The 20,472-nt window shown below is 41.8% G+C and overlaps 1 protein-coding gene across 2 annotated transcripts in view; it reads right to left on the bottom strand.

Moving 5' to 3' along the window:
• The window catches only part of LOC134756947 (histone-lysine N-methyltransferase 2C-like), a 43,422-nt gene that overhangs the window by 3,742 nt on the left and 19,208 nt on the right, over positions 1 to 20,472 (bottom strand). For both annotated transcript variants that reach the window (XM_063697076.1, XM_063697075.1), the window contains exons 7-9: positions 20,084 to 20,203; positions 10,423 to 10,531; positions 7,696 to 7,752 (exon numbers count right to left, since the gene is read on the bottom strand). In XM_063697076.1, coding sequence (XP_063553146.1) covers positions 10,485 to 10,531; positions 20,084 to 20,203 — 167 coding nt within the window. In that variant the 3' untranslated portion in view covers positions 7,696 to 7,752; positions 10,423 to 10,484. The remainder of the gene's footprint in view (positions 1 to 7,695; positions 7,753 to 10,422; positions 10,532 to 20,083; positions 20,204 to 20,472) is intronic.

The following is a 20,472-nucleotide window of genomic DNA, read 5'->3' as shown; positions in this document are numbered from 1 at the left end:
AATGCCAAAGATTGCCAGCAACCAGAAAAAGCTAGCAAAGAGGTATCAAACAGATTCTTCCTTATAGCCTTCATAAAAAGCCAACCCTACTGACAACCTCAGTTTCAGATTTCTAGTCCCTAGGACTATGAGATCATTAATTTTTGTTTAAGCCACTTGGTTTGTGATACTTTGTTAAAGCAGCCCTAGAAACTATTATAGCCTAACCTGCTAGAATCTCATACACAGGCAATCCAACAGTTTTCTAAAAGTTTTAGCTACAAGTCAATTCAGCTAGGAAGAAGAAGTAGACTTCTTGTGATCTACTTATCTTGTATCCAACTAGACCCAAAAAGAAAAGGATGTTACATACAGAAGCTGAAACTACCAGTACTTTAGAAACAGTGTCCAAGAAACTCTATAGTTAACATTTGTGTGTAACTTTATGAACATACACACACATAACACCTTTCACTGATGGCTCCATTATAGGCTAGTGATATCGTTTCACTTTCACTGAGGACTCCATCATGGGTTAGTGATATCACTTCATTTGGGTCAGAGCTAAAGAATTAAACTAAATTGTACATAATCAAATGCCATGTGAATTTGTAGGCTTAATTTTTATTCAAATTAGCTACAATAACCCTACAACTAATAAACTAGCTGTTCTGAAAAAACAAAACAAAACAAAACACATGCAATTTAGCCATTTGGAAACAATAGTGACCATCCCTGCCTGTCTCCATAGACAACAACAGCAACAACCCAGGAGTAGTTACAGTAAAATTAGGAGAGCATTAGGCTGGCTGATGAAAACAGGGAAGGGCTGAAGAGCCATCCTTGGGCCTTCACTCCTCCACCTGCCTCCATCTCCAAAGCCCAGGTTACAAACCAGAGAGATTGTCTCCTCCAATGCTGCTTTGTTCAGGAGCTTCAAGGTGATATAGTTGTTTAATTAAACAAAATTTTCCCTGTGGTTGCCTCTGTACTTGAGTCCTTATGCAACAAACTGCAAGCTAACCTAGTGTGTAAACTAACAGCATAATTATGAATAGAATACACACTTGTAACAGATAGCTGTGTCTCAGTCAATTGCAGCAGCTGAGCTTCAGTCAATTGTGGGTGGCTGACTGATTCAAATAAGACAAAACATCCAGCTGTAACCAGTTGTAAACAACAAAGCTGTTTCTGGACCTCACTTCCATTTTCTGTCCATAATGCTGTCTGGCCACGTTGCCAGCTTGCAGTTCTCAGAACTTGTTCTCGTTCTAAAAGCTTCCCAACTCACGAATCATTCTTGCACTATTAAACTCTTAAATTTACCTTGTCTAAAGTTTTTCCTTTTCACAACCCAGAGGAGTTGCCTGGTCAGTGTTTCATGGTTCCTGAGACTCTCTACCCTGGGGCACATCACTTCTCTTCATTTTAAACTTACTGACAATGACACAGCTTACGTCCTAGATTTCAGTGAGACTGACTATATAATTCCTGCCCAAACCAGGACACTTTTGAAAGGAAAAAGTGGGTGCTATTAATAATTATGTTGCAAGAACAGCAGCAGACCGAGATTGTCCTTCAGTCCTTCCCCAATACAAATGACCAGAGTAGCCAACAGCCACAAAAAATCTGAGTTCACAAACCAACATGATTAGATATCTGAGGAATACAACTACTGAAAAAGAAATACAACAAGCTGAACAACAGCATACCGACTGTAGCAAAACTACTGGAACACACTGACCAAGATTTTAAAGTAAGCATGACAAATATTCTCAAGGATAAGAGGACACAAAGGAAGATGTTGAAACATGAAATGAGAATGGGAGTCGTAAGAAAAAATAAAAGAGAAAGCCTTAACTGTAAAAGTATGACTGTCAAAAAAATATAACTTGTTGAGGGATAAATAGTAGTTTGGATACATGTGAAAAGCTAATTAATTTAGAGTTAGAAGATTAGATTGAGAAACTTACCCAGAAAATAGTGGAAAAGAATAAAGAGAACATACTAAAGAAGAATGTTATGGAGGATAAAAACAGCTATCTAACATCTAGAATATGAAAATCTAAGAAGAAATGAAAACTAAAAATGCAAAATAAAATGAGAAAATTTATGATGATAAATTTCCCAAAATTCAAGAAAGAAGAAATATATCAGCTTTAAGTATCTAATGGAGACAAAGAGAAAATTCTAACACCTTCTAGAAACAGCAAAAGACCTATGAGGGCACAAGGACAGACCAACATCATAGCTCTCTGTACCATAAAGAAAGCTTCCACAGGATAAAGTCCACAGGATCAATATCATATTGCTGTTCTCTGAATATATTGTAATGTGATTAGCTTTTTTAAAAAAACCCACATTTGAAACTAAATTACACATTACTGAATGCCTCTTATGTTAAAAGGGAAATCATGAAATATTTTAAATACTAAGAACTGATTGATAATAACATGACAAAATTTGTAGGATACAATGAAGCAATATTTAGAAGAAAATTTACCAATATATAAGCATTAATAAGAAGTCAAGATGGTTAAAAGCAAAGAGTACACATTTAAGTAGAGAGGTTGGAAAAGGAGCACAAGGCAAAGTCTATGGAGTAATAAGGAAGCAAAACATAAGGAGGTAAGCATAAGTCACTGAACTGGAGAAGAAAAAACCGTGGAGAAGATTAACAAAACAAAAGTGTGTCTCTTTGAAAAGATTACTACAATAGACCTGTGGCAATAATAATCAAGAACAAACAGAGTGAATATCCAAATAAAATGTACAAGAAGGGAGCATAACTAGAACACAACTAAAATTTTTTAAAATAAGATTATTCAATTATATGCTAATAAATGTGAAAACTTAGATGGAATGGAAAAATTCCTAGACGAATATAAAACACTAACATTAGTGCAAGAAAATATATTTATATAGAAATAGAATACTCAAGTAACAAAGAAATCAACCTAGTATTTAAAGCCCTTCCCTCTCCCAAACACCACAGGGCCCACATAGGTATTTTTCAAAATTTTTTAGAATATTGACATACTTACTACAAAATCTATGTCAACATATAAAGGCTCCATTAATAACTTAACTAATCATGCTAATAAAAAAAGGTGTAGGGATGCCATAAGTATCAATGGAGCAAAATATTGAGCTCAGAGATAAACCTATGTAGATATATGTCACTGACGATGATTACATAAACAAGGAAAAAGGATGAATTGTTTCATAGATGGTATTTGGAAAATCAGCCTGCCATTGGGAGAAAAATGAAACCAAATCCCTACCTAACACCATATTGAAGGGTAGACTCTAAGTAGATTAAAGCATTAAATGTGTAAATTAAAACTATGAGGATTAGAAATTACCTTTGTAGACTGAAAGTGGGAAAGTTTCAAACTTCACAAGTAAAATAATAAGGCAAAAAGTTCTGTCATGAAGAGAATGAAGAACAACAATGCCAAAGCTAACAGGCAGATGACGGATTAGAGAACATAACTTCAATGTCTCAAACTGACATGAAGGATGATTTGAATACATAAAGCGATAGTCCAAACTTTTGAATGGGATTCCATGCATCTGAGTCTGTTTAATAAGGGATACCTGAGGCTGGGTAATTTATAAAGAAAAGAGGTTTATTTGGCTCACAGTTGTGTGCTGCACAAGAAGCCTGATGCCAACATCTGCTTCTGAGGCTGCTCCCATTTATGGTGGAAGATGAAGGGGAACTGACACGTGCAGAGATCAAATGGCAAGATGGGAATCAAGGTGCGGGAAGCTGCTGGTCTCTTTTTAAACCACCAGCTCTTGCAAGAACTAATAGAGTGAGTACTCACTCACCCTCACTCCAAGGGAGGGAATTAATCCATTCATCTTCCAAACACCTTCCATTAGGCCCCACCTCCGACATTGGGGATCAAATTTCAACATGCAGTTTGGGGGTACAAACCTCCAAACAATAGCATCATGTTATTAATGTTACTAAAAAGAGTGAATCATTGCTATATTGTTTACAAATGTAACATAATCACTTTGAAAATTAAACATAATTTTAAAAGAAATTTGATTAACTTATTCTAAAATATAAAATATTCAAAAACAGCACAAGTAAATTAACAAGACAAAGATAGGAACACTAGTGGAAAAACGGGCTAAGTTCATGAATGGACCATTACAGAAGAAATCCCAAATGCTATAAGAACATAAAATGATGCTCAAATTCATAAGTTATCACATAAATTCAAAGTAAAACATAATGCAATATGTTATGACCTATTAGATTGATTATATAAATTAGAAAGTTTGATAATGTCAAGTGTTGTTGTGAATGTGTATGTGTAGGAACCATCATGCACTGTTCATGAGATGCAGACTGGTATAACCATTGTGAGGGCAATAGGCAGTATTCGGTAAAATTCAAAATATGCAATCCCATGGCCCATCAAGTCCTGTTTCATATTCCTACAGAAATACTCAAACAGGTCTATAGGGGTCTGGCATAAGGATAATCATTTAGTGGCACTCTTTGTGAAGGCAAATGGTAGGAAGCAATATATGTGTTCCTCACTAGGGGATGCATGCATGCTGTGCAATTTTTCATACCAGTTAAAAGCAACAACAAAAGGTATGCACAAGAAGAATAATCTTATGTTACTAAGCAAAAAACTAACAAAATGAGATACAACTTAATACCATTTAAGTAAATTTAAAAACATATAGGCAAAACAATAATACGTAGTTTACAGAACACACATAAATGTATATACTGTGTATTAAACATATTAAAATTGTTGCATATGTGCATGTATCTGTATATGTCAATATGTATAACTGTACTCTCATCTATATATTAAAAGGCCTACAAGTAGCAATGAGCCAATGGCAATCAGCATACCAAATGCAAAATATTGATTGGTTTCTAAAGGGCATGAGGTTCTTTGGGTAAATGGCTGATTCCAGGGCTGGGGAAATGCTCAAAAAGTGATGGGAACATGTCAAGTCAAAAGGACACAGGGGCTAGCTTTTAGGGAGTCCCACTGGCCAAATATGGGACCATTTAAAGATCAAAATAAATAATGACAGAAAGGATTGTAATTCATTGAAATAATGTAAGAATTTATAAGTTCATAGTAATAGTGAACAAATAGGGGTAGGAATAGCTCTCCTTATAATAGAATGATACTTATTAAACACAGAAAAACTACTTTTTTTTTAAAAAAAATCACCATTTTGTAATGATCACAGTTACAACTGATTCACATAAAAATCAATGAATGCTAAAACTAGTGCATGAAAGTTTTATGTGGAACAGGATACTGAACATTGAAGATAGTTTTAACATAGACTGAAAGTATCTCCCCCCAAGGTGGATATTAATTATAAACTGAATAATATTTACTTGTCAGCGAATAAATCTGGCAATACCTCTCAACCACAATAGAGATATGAACCATAAAACAGTGTAATATTCAATAGAGGAGTTACTTAATCTGAAAGTGGTATTCAAATCCCTCATCTATCCTTTAAAAGGCCATGAAATTATTTCCTGTCATCTCATATAAAAGATGTTGTAATATTCTAAGAGCTTGCATTTAGGTTGTCTCTGAAAAGAGTCTGATGAATAACTTGACAATAAGAAAGTGAATGCTGAGATTTTAGAGTGAACAGACATTTTAATCTCACAGTCTACTTTGTGTTAACTCACCCCCTCACATTTCAAAAATATCTAAAAGTAGCTGTTAGACATTCTATTAAGTCCTCCTGGTGAAAATGGAAATGTTTGGATATTCGATCTTTGCATCATCTTCCTATATCCCACATTTAAACATTTTTGGCATTGAAACTTATTCTTCAAATGAACTTTTAGATATCACACATGCTTAGCAAACTTCAAATCTGCAAGTGGTGAATAGATAATCTGCACAGGAAACACTTTTTTTTTTTTTGAGACAGAGTTTTGCTCTGTCATCGAGGCTGCAGTTCAGCGGTGCTGTCTCAGCTCACTGCAACCTCTGCTTCCCGGATTCAAGTGATCCTTCTGCCTCAGCCTCCCGAGTAGCTGGGACTACAGGCATGCACCACCATGCCCAGCTAATTTTTGTATTTTTAGTAGAGACGCGGTTCTACCATATTAGCCAGGCTGGTCTTGAACTCCTGACCTCGTGGTCCACCTGCCTCAGCCTCCCAAAGTGCTGGGATTACAGGCTTGAGCCACCATGCCCAGCCAGAAAACACTTTTGACAAACACACCAGCATTTCCTTTTGTAGAATCCTTGGGCCATATTAAGGGTATTGTTAAGCTGCCATCTCATAAAGTGTACAGAATAAAACATTAACTTGGGGAGACGTTAAAAGGGAATAGTAACAACAGCAGCAGCGCTTGTTTTATTTAAATGTGGAAAATTAATTCAAAATATAAAAAAATATTTTGGTGACTATATTGGTAATCTTACGATAAGAAATAACTTTCTGAGTATAACAAACAGCATCGGTTATAAAAGTACCAATTATATTTGAACACATGAAGCTTATTATAAAGCTCTATGTAAGGTTGCTGCATTTTACTTCAAACATCAAATGCAAAAATCTATTAGAGATTTGCCACATGGAGCGGTGATATGACCAATTTATTTGAACAACAAAATTCCTTGAATCTAAAAGATATGATAAATATGACTTAGCTTACTTAAGACCCAACTTTTTAGAAAGAAATTTAGAATCAGTGTCCAGAAAACTATTTTCCCATGAATAATTCTGAGACTGAATTTCACAAACCTGAATTCCTCCCATCTCCAATATATATTATGACATCACCTTTCATTGTTGACTCCAGCACAGATTTCTGATGTCAATTCATTGGAGTCAGTTCAAAGGATTGAAAGGTAAATAGTAAGAAACAACATAAATGCATACACGACTTTTTTTTTTTGGTTCAAATTGGCTATGATTGCGCTACAAATTACAATGTGTTGTCCCTAAAAATTCTCATGTAAATCTGTTATTTGGCACCTGGTACTTGATTTTTCTCTAGAAACAAGTCTCTATGTGTTGGTAATAAAAATTGTTTAGGACTCTCAAAAAAGTTTAATGAATCAAGATTTAAATACAATTCTTTATTACCGAACCTGATCATCATGTGTGGCAGCAAATTTAACTTAAATTTCCTTCAAATTCATGTCCCATTTGTAGTCACACATTATTCTTGCCCATTTTGATTTCCTAATTATCAAGTCCCTCCACCACCTTCATGCTCTTCATGAGTCACAGATATCTTTGCTTCTCCTCAAATAGGATCAAGTGACTAAACCTGAGGCAGGGGCTCCATCCAATGTGATGATGGCTTTGAGTTTGGGGCACCAGCTCTGAAGGGTGAGGGACAGATACAGGGTCTCTTAGCTCCTTTCTTTATGCTGAGGGCTCCTCTGCTGCCTGTCCAATGCTACCACCTTCTTTCTCCAAGTAGGATTCTCTACTCTGTTGGATCACTCTTGAGAGACTCTCATACACAGGCATTCTGATAGTTTCCTAAGGTTTTGTTTGCTAATTACTTAGAGTCACAAACAATCTTTGAGTACCAAGCATCCCTCTTCTGACCTGATCTTATTTTTTCCACTCTGGTTCAAAAACAATGTTACCAAAGATGCTTAAAGTCTCTGATAGAAAGCTGTTATTGCCATTGATGCTCCCAGTGTTTTTCACCACTTAGATCAGTCAACTCACCCATTGTGGTCATAGTTGTCAGAGCATACAGTAGAATCTGGTAGTGAATCCATAACTCTACCAAAGAGTAAAAAGCACATACAAAAAATAAAGTCAGATATTTTGGAAGGCAATGAGGATGTTAATGTCAACAGTATTTCAGGACACAAAAAATAAAATCGGAGGAATTTTGACAAGAACTAAAGAAACAATTTCAGGATACAGCACTAGTACTTCTGAGACTGTGTGTGTGTGTGTGTGTGTCTGTGTGTGTGTGTGTGTGTGTGAGAGAGAGAGAGGACACAGAAAAAAGAAAGAAAATGTAAGAATAATGAATGTTTCTATATCAATGGCTAGTTCCCGGTCATCCTTGGTAGGAAATAAACAAGTAGATAAGTCAAGCATAGCCTTAATTATGTTTAAAACATTTTGTGAACTTAAAGTGGATTATGTGTTTACAATGATTTTGTTTTCTTTTTGTCTGGATTCATTTTCTTAAAGTTATATGGCTATGTTTTACAATATCAAGACTTCCTAGCACCGAAACCCCTGGCTTGGCTAATTTAATCTCTCTGCTACTTCATTTCCTCATCTGTAAGTTAAGACACATGCAAAATACACTCCACATCTGTCAACTTCATAAAACCATGCTGAATATTCAGCATTTTGCCAATATTGGTTTTTAGACAACCTGCTCTCTACACCATATATTATGCCATAAAAATCAGTATGTGGCAATATAAACTGATACACATTTTTAGTTTCAAATACACAAACATTCTCATCAAGGTAATACACTCCCAAGACTCAAGAATTAATGCTCTTTGCCACAATTTTCTAATTTTTCAAACATTTAAATAGGTTTAAGAAACTGATCACATACATTTTTTTGCTGCTGATAACAACTGGGATTCTCTAAGAGTGTGCTGAGGTTTCTTAACCTATTTGACCACAGAACCTCTTTCTCACAGTGGAAATGTGTGAGAAACACATTTTGGAAACAATATATTAAATGGTATCTTTTTATGTCTTTAAGAAAAGTTCCCCTACACAAACTAATTTTGGACTCTGATCAATAGCTCCAACCTTTAAGCACAGATAGACACTAATATTGTGCTAGTCTTTCAGCCTGTGAGGAAAGGAGTGCCAGAGTTCAAATTATCGCATCTCATTAGCCTGGTCTGAGGGCCATGAGGGGAACCTTTCAAGTTCTAAGTGGGTGTTCTCATGTCCTTGAATGGCTCCTGGAAATTCATCCAGGTCTCAGGAAAAACAATACCTTTTACAAAAAGAAAGGCATCTATAGGCATCCGCTACTTTTCAGCAGGATGAATAATTGGATTGTCTATGCAGAATACACTAATAAATCATAACAGGGGAAAATGTTCAAAACACCAAAAAGGTAAGAATTTGAGTTTCCGACATAAGCAGACTTATTAAATGATTACTGGATTTTTCAGACATCCTCTACTGAGGAAGAGAACTGGAAGACACTCAAATTACTCCAGATTCAGGTGACAAGCCAGGATTGCTAAGCAAGTTCCTTGGGAAACTAATCTCCAAAAAGGGCACGAGACATCCATAGATGTTACCTGAACTCCTTTCAGGGAGAGTACTGCATGAAGTCTGAAATAATACTTTGATAAGCTGCTTTGGGGCACAGAATGACTTCCCTCATGGGACATGAATAAGTAATAGCTAAATTGCCCTCTAAGGAAGGTGAGAATTGCAAACTGTCCTAAACTGAAGTGGTCATGCAGAATTCTTAAATGCTTTTTGGTAGATAGGAGCAACCACAGAAGTTTGAGTTAGCTGAAGGTTAGCTACACCTTTATAATCATGCTACCAGGTTATAATGAAAAGTAGGTCTCCGACCAAATCTGCCACACATACAGATATTCATTTAACAAAACATTCAGTAGCAAGCAGACACAGTACACAAGCTTCTGTAAGCTTTCCGCACTTTAGGTGCCCAAGCATGAAAGCTTCATTCTCAACAGATTCCTAATGTTTCAGAGGCCAAAATCTTCCTAAACCTTCCTGGAGATAGGACCATATGAGGATCAAGCCTTGGGTGTTGTCTCTAAATATACACTACAGGCCACCCTCATACACCTTTATCCTGTTTATGCAAGGGTGGGCTGTCTCCAAAACACGTTAGTTGATTAACAGATCTTAAAATGTCATATAATTGTAACATCCATCATGCTTCTTTGTAAGCCATCAATTTCACTAATAAAAACCCATTTGTGACCTTTACTGTAATTATTAACAGTGTTTCAGGTGTTAATTGAGATGGGACCACTGAAGCCCTTTTGGTGGCCATCTCTGTGGAGTGGCTTCCTGAGCTGAACACTAGCTCACCATCCTTGAACAGAGCATCCAACATTAGGGCAACCAGCTGCTCCTGTAGGAAAGATTAAAGTGACCAGTATATGCATATTATCACACTGCCTAAAATGTCATAGAATGAGGCTTGGTTTGTTTTTTAAATTTTTTCTATTTCTATTATTTTTCTATCGAATTATTTTTCTCTTTTTATTTGCTGGGTCACAGACAACAGCAAATTCCATACCTTTGGAGTTATACCAGCTCATCTGCCGTAGCAGTAGAAATATCAAAGCTCTCAGTCTACCACCTTGTGCTCCAGAGATGTGGCCCAAGCACATCTTTGGATGTGAACCAGGGCAACCCAAGGCAGAGCTGGATTTCTGGGAGTTTCTCCCTGTAAGCCCTGGACATGCTTACCTATAGACCAGACTGCTTCCAGAGCCACTGCCGGTCAGAAGAGCCTGGGGTGTGTTCAGCTGCTAGAATAACACAAGTCTGAGGTCTTGTGTCGTCGGTCCAACATTCTCTAAGAGGGAGAAATTTAATCAAGATCCTGTTAGCAGTTTTCTCTCTTGTTGCCTTTCAAGATTATGGCTTTTCCTTTTTTCATTTTTTAGTTCCCAAAACCAAGCTTGTTAAATCAAATCTTGACCCAATTCCTGGCAAGTAACAAGGTTATTGCTATTTGGCCTTACACCAACGGGTTGTCCCCCAGTACCGTGAGGGTAAGGGGACTCTGTAAGGTCCCTGGGAGGGGAAAGGAATGTCAATTAGTGGTCCCCCCAGCTGGGTATAAGCAAACTTTCCTGTCTATGGGCCGCAGAGACCACCATCTAGTCCCCCCGCCAAAACTTTACATGATTTTAATTCTCCTGATGGAGATGAGAGGACAACAGCCAACAGAGAGGGCAGAGGATGGGATGGGACTCCCTTGCTCAGAGACCTCACCTCTAGGTCTTTACCTCCTATTGAGAATAAGTCAGTTCTATAATAAGAACTCTGTGTCCACAGCAACCCCAAACAGAATCCTAGCGCTCTTGTGATTCTTGTAGAGTGGGGAATAGAACGAGCTTGGCCCAAGACTGCAGACACTTAAAAACATACTGCTCTTTGAGAATGGCAATCATTAAAAAGTCAGGAAACAACAGGTGCTGGAGAGGATGTGGAGAAATAGGAACACTTTTACACTGTTGGTGGGACTGTAAACTAGTTCAACCATGGTGGATGTCAGTGTGGCGATTCCTCAGAGATCTAGAACTAGAAATACCATTTGACCCAGCCATCCCATTACTGGGTATATACCCAAAGGACTATAAATCATGCTGCTATACAGACACATGCACAGGTATGTTTACTGCGGCACTATTCACAATAGCAAAGACTTGGAACCAACCCAAATGTCCAACAATGATAGACTGGATAAAGAAAATGTGGCACATATACACCATGGAATACTATGCAGCCATAAAAAATGATGAGTTCATGTCCTTTGTAGGGACATGGATGAAATTGGAAATCATTCTCAGTAAACTATCGCAAGAACAAAAAACCAAACACTGCATATTCTCACTCATAGGTGGGAACTGAACAATGAGAACACATGGACCCAGGAAGGGGAACATCACACTCTGGGGACTGTTGTGGGGTGGGGGGAGGGGGGAGGGATAGCATTGGGAGATATACCTAATGCTAGATGAGGAGTTAGTGGGTGCAGCGCACCAGCATGTCACATGTATACATATGTAACTAACCTGCACATTGTGCACATGTACCCTAAAACTTAAAGTATAATAAAAAAAATACTGTTCTGCCATACATACAGATACTCATTAAAGATGAGGGAGAAGGGCATGGGGTGGGGGAGAATGTACCAAAACCAAAGACCACAGGATAATAACCTCAGAGCAGAGACTATCTCTCCAGTTATTTTTTCTTTTGTATGTAATGGAGAGGATTCTTATTATTTACTCTGATGAAGAAGTTTACATCAAGTGTTCAGCTTCCTTTGTGGGTTACAGAGAATAACCAGAGGGCTCAGATATGCTCTCTGAATAACTATGTTTGGTTAGTGTTTTCTAGACAATATTAAATTTCACTAAAATAGACAAGGTTGATAGGACTTGGGGGGATAACTCATTGACTCAAGCTATCATTTTATAGGATTGTGAGAAAACAAATAGATGTACATTTAAAATACACTCATATTCTCGCTAGAAGAGAGGATTTTGAATATTCTTACATCAAAGACATGGTAAATGTTTAAGGCAATGGATATGCTAATTACCATGATTTGATCATTATGCAATGTAAAATGTACTGAAACATCACATTGTACCTCATAAATATGTACAATTTATTATGTGTGAATTAAAATTTTGAGTATAAGAAAAAATAAACTTCAATTATAAGAAAACAAGCCAACTTTTAAAAAATGGGCAAAATATGTGAACAGATACTTCACTAATAGAGATTTGCAACTGGAAAATAAGCAAATGAAAAACTGGTCATCATCACTAGCTATTAGAGAAATGCAGATTAAAACTACAATAAGAAGCAATGCTGCCCTTCCAGACGCATTGTTTTGACCATTTCCAACTTGCCCCGGCCCTTCCCGGGGTATCGCTGGGGACCCTACGCTGACGTCCCCCCTCCACCCGCGCCCCAAGGGCCGACTGGGCAAATTGGGAGACCCGCCCCGCGGGGCGACCCAACTTTTCGGAACAGACCCCCACCGCCCACCCCCGCAGACCCCCGGACCCCCGCTCCCGGCGGAGATTCAGGGAACCCCGCACCCCAAGCCCTTCTAAATCGTGCAGTGTGAGTGTGACGGCCAAGAGCGGATGCAGCCCGGGATCGCCCGCACCTTCCCGTGGGCGGAAGCGCAGGAGCCGGCTGGGGAGGTGGCGCCCTAGAGGAGCGGCTAGAAAGCTGACACGGGGAACTGAGGTCAGCCTGGGGAGGGGACAAGACAACGAGAGCCGGGCGCCTCGGGGGCGGCGCGGGAGCCTCCACAGGACCGGGCGGGCGCCCCGGCTGGCGCGGGCGGGGGGCGCGCCCCCTTTACCTGCGGCTCCGGCTCCTCGGCCATTTCCTCATGCGGCGGCGGCCAGGACTGAGCTGACACCACTCAGGCCGGCCGGGTTTGAATGAGGAGGAGCGGGCGCGGAGAGGAGGGGGCGGGGAGGGCGGAGGGAGGGAGGGAGGCGTCGCGGAGTTTTTCTCGACCTTTTGTGCGGACACCTCCCGGATTCCGCGCCCGCACCCGTGTCCCCCCAATAGACACGGGGAGCCGCGGGCGAGGGGTGCAGCCATCCGCCGAGGCGCCTAGTGCCTTCGCGTCTCCAAGACCCCCGCCCCAACAAAAAAGGAGCGTCCCTCACCCCTACCCCCGCCCGGAGGATTTAGGGCCTGGGCTCACCTCGGGCGCGGAGCTAAGTGTAGGCGCCAGGGGTCCCTAGAGCCTCCGGGGCGCAGCGAGTCTGGCGCTGGGTGACCGTTGGGTCAGAAAGTGTTGAGGTAGCAGCTGTTGCGCCCTCCCTTGGCCCCGCCGCTCGGAGACGCCCCGCCCCCTGCCTTGAACGGCCGCGCCGGCCCCGCCCCCTGCCTTGAACGGCCGCCCGGCCCCGCCCCAGCGCCCACGTGACTAGCATAGGCGCGCCCCCGCTCCGCCCGCCCCCGCAGACTCCGCCTCCGGGACGCGAGCGAGCGGCGAGCGCGCGCACTACCAGTTCTTGCTCGGCAACTCCTGCGCACGCGCGCGCCGTGCCACCCTCCCCACACCTCATGCCCCGCACCCCTCCTCCCGCCATCCGGCTTAACCTGGCGGGCGCGCGCCGCGGCAGTAGCCGTGACAGGTACCCAGCGGGGGGTTGGTGTTGGCCCGCGAGGGTTTGCGCAGGCACAGACCCGGGTCCTGTCCCCGCCGCCCCCTCCTCTGCAAGGTGTGGCTGGGCGAGAGGAGGGGCCCGCGGCCCGAACCCCTGGGTCACCCCCGAATTACAAACAAAAACCTTAAAGCCATTGCTCGCGGGTTAGAAGACAGCTGTGCGTGCTCAGGAAAAGAAGCCACGCACAAGAGACCGCACGCGGCGTGGATACAGTGACACGAAACACCCAAAATCTCTTTTGAAAGGGAAACCAGGCACAGTGGCTCATGCTTATAATCCCAGCACTTTCGGGGGCCAAGGCGCTCACCTAAACCCGAGAGTTCAAGACCAGCCTGGGCAATACGGTGAAACCCTGTCTCTAAGAAAAATATAAAAATTAGCTAGGCATAGGGCTGGACACGGTGGCTCACGCCTGTAATCCCAGCACTTTGGAGGCCGAGGCGGGCGGATCACGAGGTCAGGAGTTCCAGACCATCCTGGCTAACACGGTGAAACCTTGTCTCTACTAAAAATACAAAAAAAAATTAGCCGAGCGTGGTGGCAGGTGCCTGTAGTCCTAGCTACTTGGGAGGTTGAGGCAGGAGAATGGCATGAATCAGGGAGCGGAGGCTGCAGTGAGTCGAGATTGCGCCACTGCACTCCAGCCTGGGGGACAGAGTGAGACTCCGTCTCAAAAAAAAAAAAAAAAAATTAGCTGGGCATGGTGGCTGGCACCCATGGTCCCAGCTACTCAGGAGGCTGAGGTGGAAGGATCTCTTGGTCCCGAGGAGGTCAAGGCTGCAGTGAGCCCAGATGGCATCACCGCACTCCAGCCTGGGCCACAGACCTTGTCTCAAAAAAAAAAGAGAAAGTGGGGAAGAAAATGTAATACAAATTAATATACCAACAGCAATTAGTGAGTACTTTTTCCATGGAGCTGGGAGAGAGAATAAATGTTTGTAAAATTAAAATGTTCTACGCTAGAAATCAACTTTCCTTCTATGCTTTCTTTACTTCACCCCTTATAGCTACTTAGTAAATCTCACAAATCCTATCCTTCTAATCTCTCTGAAATGTATGTACCCTTTCCTTTCTATTCTCACCACCCATGTTTCTTTGTTTCCTTCTGGCCTGTGTAATAATCTCATAATCGCACCTCCTGTACCTGCCTTCTTTCTAGTCCAGAATACGTTTTCCTAAATTCCACCAATAACCATCCTGCTACTGCTTTGTGCGAAATTCTCCAAAAAAATATTTTACTTTTCCAAAATAAGTCAGGCTCCCTCTCTTAGGATACAAAACCACACCATGGTCCCAGCCAATCTTTCAGCCTGATTCACTCAGTATATATTTATTGACCTCTCCTTTCTCCCAAGCACTTGGCTAGATAGTAATTAAAGAGTGTGGCGCAAAACAAATTGGATTCCTCCCCTCATGGAGCTTGTATTTTAACAGGAAGCACAGACATTAAATAAATTAAAACACACAAAAAAAGACAAGCATATAATTACAGTATGTATCCTAGAGAAATATCACTCATGCAGAAAGCATACACAAGGATGCAGCACTGTTTCCAATAGCGAAAAGCTAGAAACAACCTACATGTTCTCCAAAAGAAAATTGCCACATAACCTATACCATATCCAAATTATCCAAATTTTAGAATATAGACAACAGGTTGGGCGCGGTGGCTCACACCTGTAATCCCAGCACTTTGGGAAGCCGAGGCAGGTGGATCACGAGGTCAGGAGTTCAAGACCAGCCTAGCCAACATGGTGAAACCCCGTCTCCTCTAAAAATACAACAAAATCAGCTGGGCGCTGTGGCAGGCGCCTGTAATCCCAGCTACTGAGGAGACTGAGGCAGGAGAATCGCTTGAACCCTGGAGGCAGAGGTTGCAGTGAGCCAAGATCGTGCCACTGCACTCTAGCCTGGGTGACAGAGCAAGATTCCATCTCAGAAAAAAAAAAAAAAATAGAATATAGACAACAGGCCAGGTGCAGTGGCTCATGCCTGTAATCTCAGTACTTTGGGAGGCAGAGGTGGTCTGATCACCTGAGGTCAGGCGTTTGAGACCAGCCTGGCCAACATGGCGAATCCCCGTCTCTACTAAAAATACAAAAATTAGCCGCGCGTAGTGGCGTGCGCCTGTAATCCCAGCTACTTGGGAGGCTGAGGCAGGAGAATCACTTGAACCCAGCAGGCAGAGGTTGCAGTGAGCCGAGATCATGCCACTGGGCAACAGAGCGAGACTCCCTCTCAAAAAAAAAATACACACTGTGAATAAAATGTTTACTAGTTCCATATCCTGCTTTTGGATAAACATTTGATACACCATTCTATACTTACTCCTCTCTTTGCTCTATTCTGAATGCCTGCACCCCTCCCTGCCACCCAATCCCCCAACGTATATGCCATATATATAAGCATCAACCTGTAACCACCCTAATCGGCCCCAAGGTCACTCAAAATGCCACCTCCTTCAGTTACTCTCTCCTTTGTTCAATGCCTCCTTTATAACACTGTCTGCATTATGCCTAGCCCTGGGTACGTTATTTCTCTTACCACCTGAATAGTGGGGAGGTTCTTCCAAGGGAAGACCAGTTTCCTCCATGCTGTGGAACGGTCAACACACAGTAGGTGCTCCAATATTTAGCTGTTCCAATATGTAGCTGTTCTGTGCTCCTTGGGTTTTTGTTTGTTTGTTGGTTTGTTTGAGACAATGTCTCACTCTGTCGCCCAGGCTGGAGTGCAGTGGCGTGATCTCAGCTCACTGCAACCTCTGGGGTTCAAGTGATTCTCCTGCCTGAGCCTCCTGAGTAGCTGGGATTACAGGCGTGCACCAGCACACCTGGCTGATATTTGAATTTTTAGTAGAGATGGGGTTTCACCATTTTGGTCTCCAACTCCTGACCTCAAGTGATCTGCCCGCCTCCCAAAGTGCTGAGATTGATTACAGGTGTGAGCCACTGCTCCTGGCCTCCCTGGATTCTTTTTTTTTTTTTTTTTTGAGACAGTGTTTCACTCTTGTTGCCCAGGCTGGAGTGCAATGGCGCAATCTTGGCTCACTGCGACGTCTGCCTCCCCGGTTCAAGCGATTCTCCTGCCTCAGCCTCCCTAGTAGCTAGGATTACAGGCACCTGCCACCACACCCAGCTGAATTTTTGTATTTTTAGTAGAGATGGGGTTTCACTATGTTGGCCAGGCTGGGCTCAAACTCAGGTGATGCACCCGCCTCAGCCTCCCAAAGTGCTAGGATTACTGGCATGACACACCTCACCCGGCTCCTGGATTCTTTAATACACTCGTTTTTTTCCTCTTTCATGTGACATGTACCTAATAAGCACCCACTATGTACACCAGGCATTGTTCTATGTGCTGAAGATGCCGCAGGGAACCAAATAGATCAAAATGCCTATCCTCATGGAGTTAACATTTGATATTATAGTGTGTTAGATATTATAATAAGTACTATGGAGAGAAATACAGGGGGCAAAGGGGCTACAGAGTGGAGGGGCGGTGAGGGAAATGTTAAATAGATTGGCCCTGAAAGGCTTCATCATAGACACATCTAAATAAAGATGTGAAGGGGGTGACAGTGGCAGCCACATGGAGTTCTAGGGGAAGAGCATTCCAGGTTCAGGGACAGGCAAGCGAAGTCCTTGAAGCAAAGTGCACCCAGTGTTTCAAAGAACAGCAAGGAGGCCAGCATGGCATTGTGGCTGGCGTGGAGACAAGCCAGGAAATTAGGATAGGGATGGTGCATCTCGATTGCACGGATCTTTCTGGCCATGGTAAAGATTTTGAATTTCATTCTGAATGGTCCTGAGAGCTCTGAATAATCTGAGCAAAATGGCCGGGCTCGGTTAGTAAGTGGTGTATTCAATGGGTTCACACAATCAAGAGCACTCCTAAAATAGTAACACAGGGTCTCTCTCCTTTGCTGAAATCACTCAGATATTTAAATGTATCTCTATTTCAGGTTACTTCTACAACCATAACAGTAATAATAATAATAGTAAGAAGAGGGCTGAGCACAGTGGCTGGCTCATGCTTGTAATCCAAGCACCTTGGGAGGCCAAGGCCAGCAGATTGCTTGAGTCCAAGAGTTCGAGACCAGCCTGGACAACATGGCAAAACCCTGCCTCTACAAAATACAAAAATTATTACAAAATTAGCCAGGAGTGGTGGCAGGCACCTGTAATCCCAGCTACTCAAGAGTCTGAGGCAGGAGATCACTTGAACCCAGGAGGCGGAGGTTACAGTGAGCCAAGATCATGCCATTGCACTCCAGCCTGGGCAAAAAGAGTGAAACTGTCTTAAATAAAATGAAATGAAATGAAATGAAATGAAATGAAATGAAATGAAATGAAATAAAATAAAATAAAAATTTGGCGGGCTTGGTGGCATGCGCCTTTAATCCCAGCTACTCAGGAGGCTGAGATGGGAAGATAATTTGAGCCCAAGGGGTCGAGGCTGCAGTGAGCAGTGTTCGTGCCACTGCACTCCAGCCTGGCTGACAGTCTCAAAAAATAAAATAAATAAAATAAGAAGAACAGGGAGGAGAAGAGGAGGGATAAGAAGGGGAAAAACAGGCCAGGCTCGGTGGGAAGCCAGCTCTTTGGGAGGCAGAGGCAGGAGGATCACATGAGGTCAGGAATTCCAGACTAGCCTGGCCAACATGGTGAAACCCTGTCTCTACTAAAAGTACAAAAATTAGCCGGGCATGGTGGTACGTGTCTGTAATCCCAGCTACTTGGGAGACTGAGGCAGGAGAATCGCTTGAACCCCGGAGGCAGAAGTTGCAGTAAGCAGAGATGGAGCCACTGCACTCCAGCCTGGGCAACAGAGACTCTGCCTCAAAATAATAATAATAATAAAAGGGGAAAAACAAAATGATTTACTGCACCCCCACTATGTACCACTCTCAGCTCCAAAGCTGATTTATATTATGGTGTTACTTAGTTCTCCTGATAACCTTCATGCTTAAATCCATTTGCAGATGAGGAAACTGGGGCCTGATGTTAACTTTCTGACTTAATTCTCTTACTTGAAGATCTACAACTAGAAGAAAGTGGGATTCTAGCCCAGATCCAATGCCAAAAGCCATGCTGACTCATACCATTCTTTTCTGTCTTAAGTGGTTGACCTTGGCCTTAGGAAAACAGAATAATAACAATCACTGATTGGGCATTGACTCTGGGGCAAGCACGCCATCCTCCATTTTGAGATCCCCCGGCAGAGTTGGAATCCAAGTCTCCCAGAATACAAAGTGGCACCTAGGAGCGGTGACCCCCACAGCAGGTCAGGGCTGAGCTCTTGAAAATGGCTCTCTGGGTTCAAATCAAAACTCGATTCCCCAGCTGTGCCACCTTGGGGCTTCCTTTGAACTCTCTTTGACTCCATTTTCCCCATTTTACAGATGGGGATAACAGAACTCCCTAACGGCCGGGCGCAGTGGCTCCCGTTTGTAATCCCAGCACTTTGGGAGGCTGAGGCAGGAGGATCGCTTGAGCACAGGAGTTCTAGGCCAGTCTGGGCAACAAAGTGAGACCCTGTCTTTGCAAAAAGCCTAAAAATTAGCTAGGCATGGTGGTTGTGTGCCTGTGGTCTCCAGCTACGTCGGAGGCTGAGGACAGGAGAATTGCCTGAGCTCAGGAGTGCAAGGCTGCAGTGCAGGCCAACCTGGGTGACATAGTGAGACCCTAAGATAGACAGATAGATAGATAGATACATACATACATACATACATACATACATACATAGATAAAAATTGAGATGCACTGTCACTTGAGAATTTCAAATTATGTGATAAGTATCTAAGGCAGTCAAAGAAAGGCTTTGGAGATGACCAGAAAGTACCTTATGTAATTAAGTTATTAAGTCCCTAAACCATTTATATTTAAATATAGAAAATATATTTAATAACTTGATACAGGAAAAAAGAGCTTGTCAAAAAATCTCAAAAGAATAAAGTCTATTGGATTTAAACCATTTCCTTATAGAACCTGATTGCTGTATTACAGATATGAACTCTATATGCACTCAAATCCTTTCATCAATAAAAGGCAATAAGACTCTTATTGAGTAACAATAAGAGGCAATAAGGTTCTTATTGACTGTAACATTATTTAGGATAGTTCTTTCCAATAGAAATATCAGGATCAAGGGGTTACATAAAAAAAAAAAATTTTTTTAAGTCAGTACTATACCATCATCTCTGCAAGGTAACTGCTCAGAAACAGAGCCTGAGGAATCTTTTCTGATCACAGATCTTTTGGTTTTCCCTTGCCCAGTTCGACTTCTTTGCCGCACCATAAATCCACCAATACCTATCCAAAAAAGAAATTGGGTAAACTGATAAATAATTTCTCCCTACGTTTCCACAGTACACAGGATAAAAATGCTTTATCTTGAATAGTAAGTCATTTTCCAAAATTAAACTGTGCTAGTCTAAATAAATAACCCGAGTTTTAGGTAAAATAGAAGTTAAAAGCAACCAAAAAAAAAAAAAAAAAAAAGGCAAAGCCACTGTTATCACTTATCAAACAGAATACAAAAAGACCTGTGTGCACTTCCTCTTCTAAACAGTATCAGTGTA

The sequence above is a fragment of the Gorilla gorilla genome, chromosome 14 (genome assembly GCF_029281585.2).
Source record: "Gorilla gorilla gorilla isolate KB3781 chromosome 14, NHGRI_mGorGor1-v2.1_pri, whole genome shotgun sequence".
NCBI lineage: Eukaryota > Metazoa > Chordata > Mammalia > Primates > Hominidae > Gorilla > Gorilla gorilla.
This window is presented reverse-complemented; position numbering and strand designations above follow the sequence as displayed.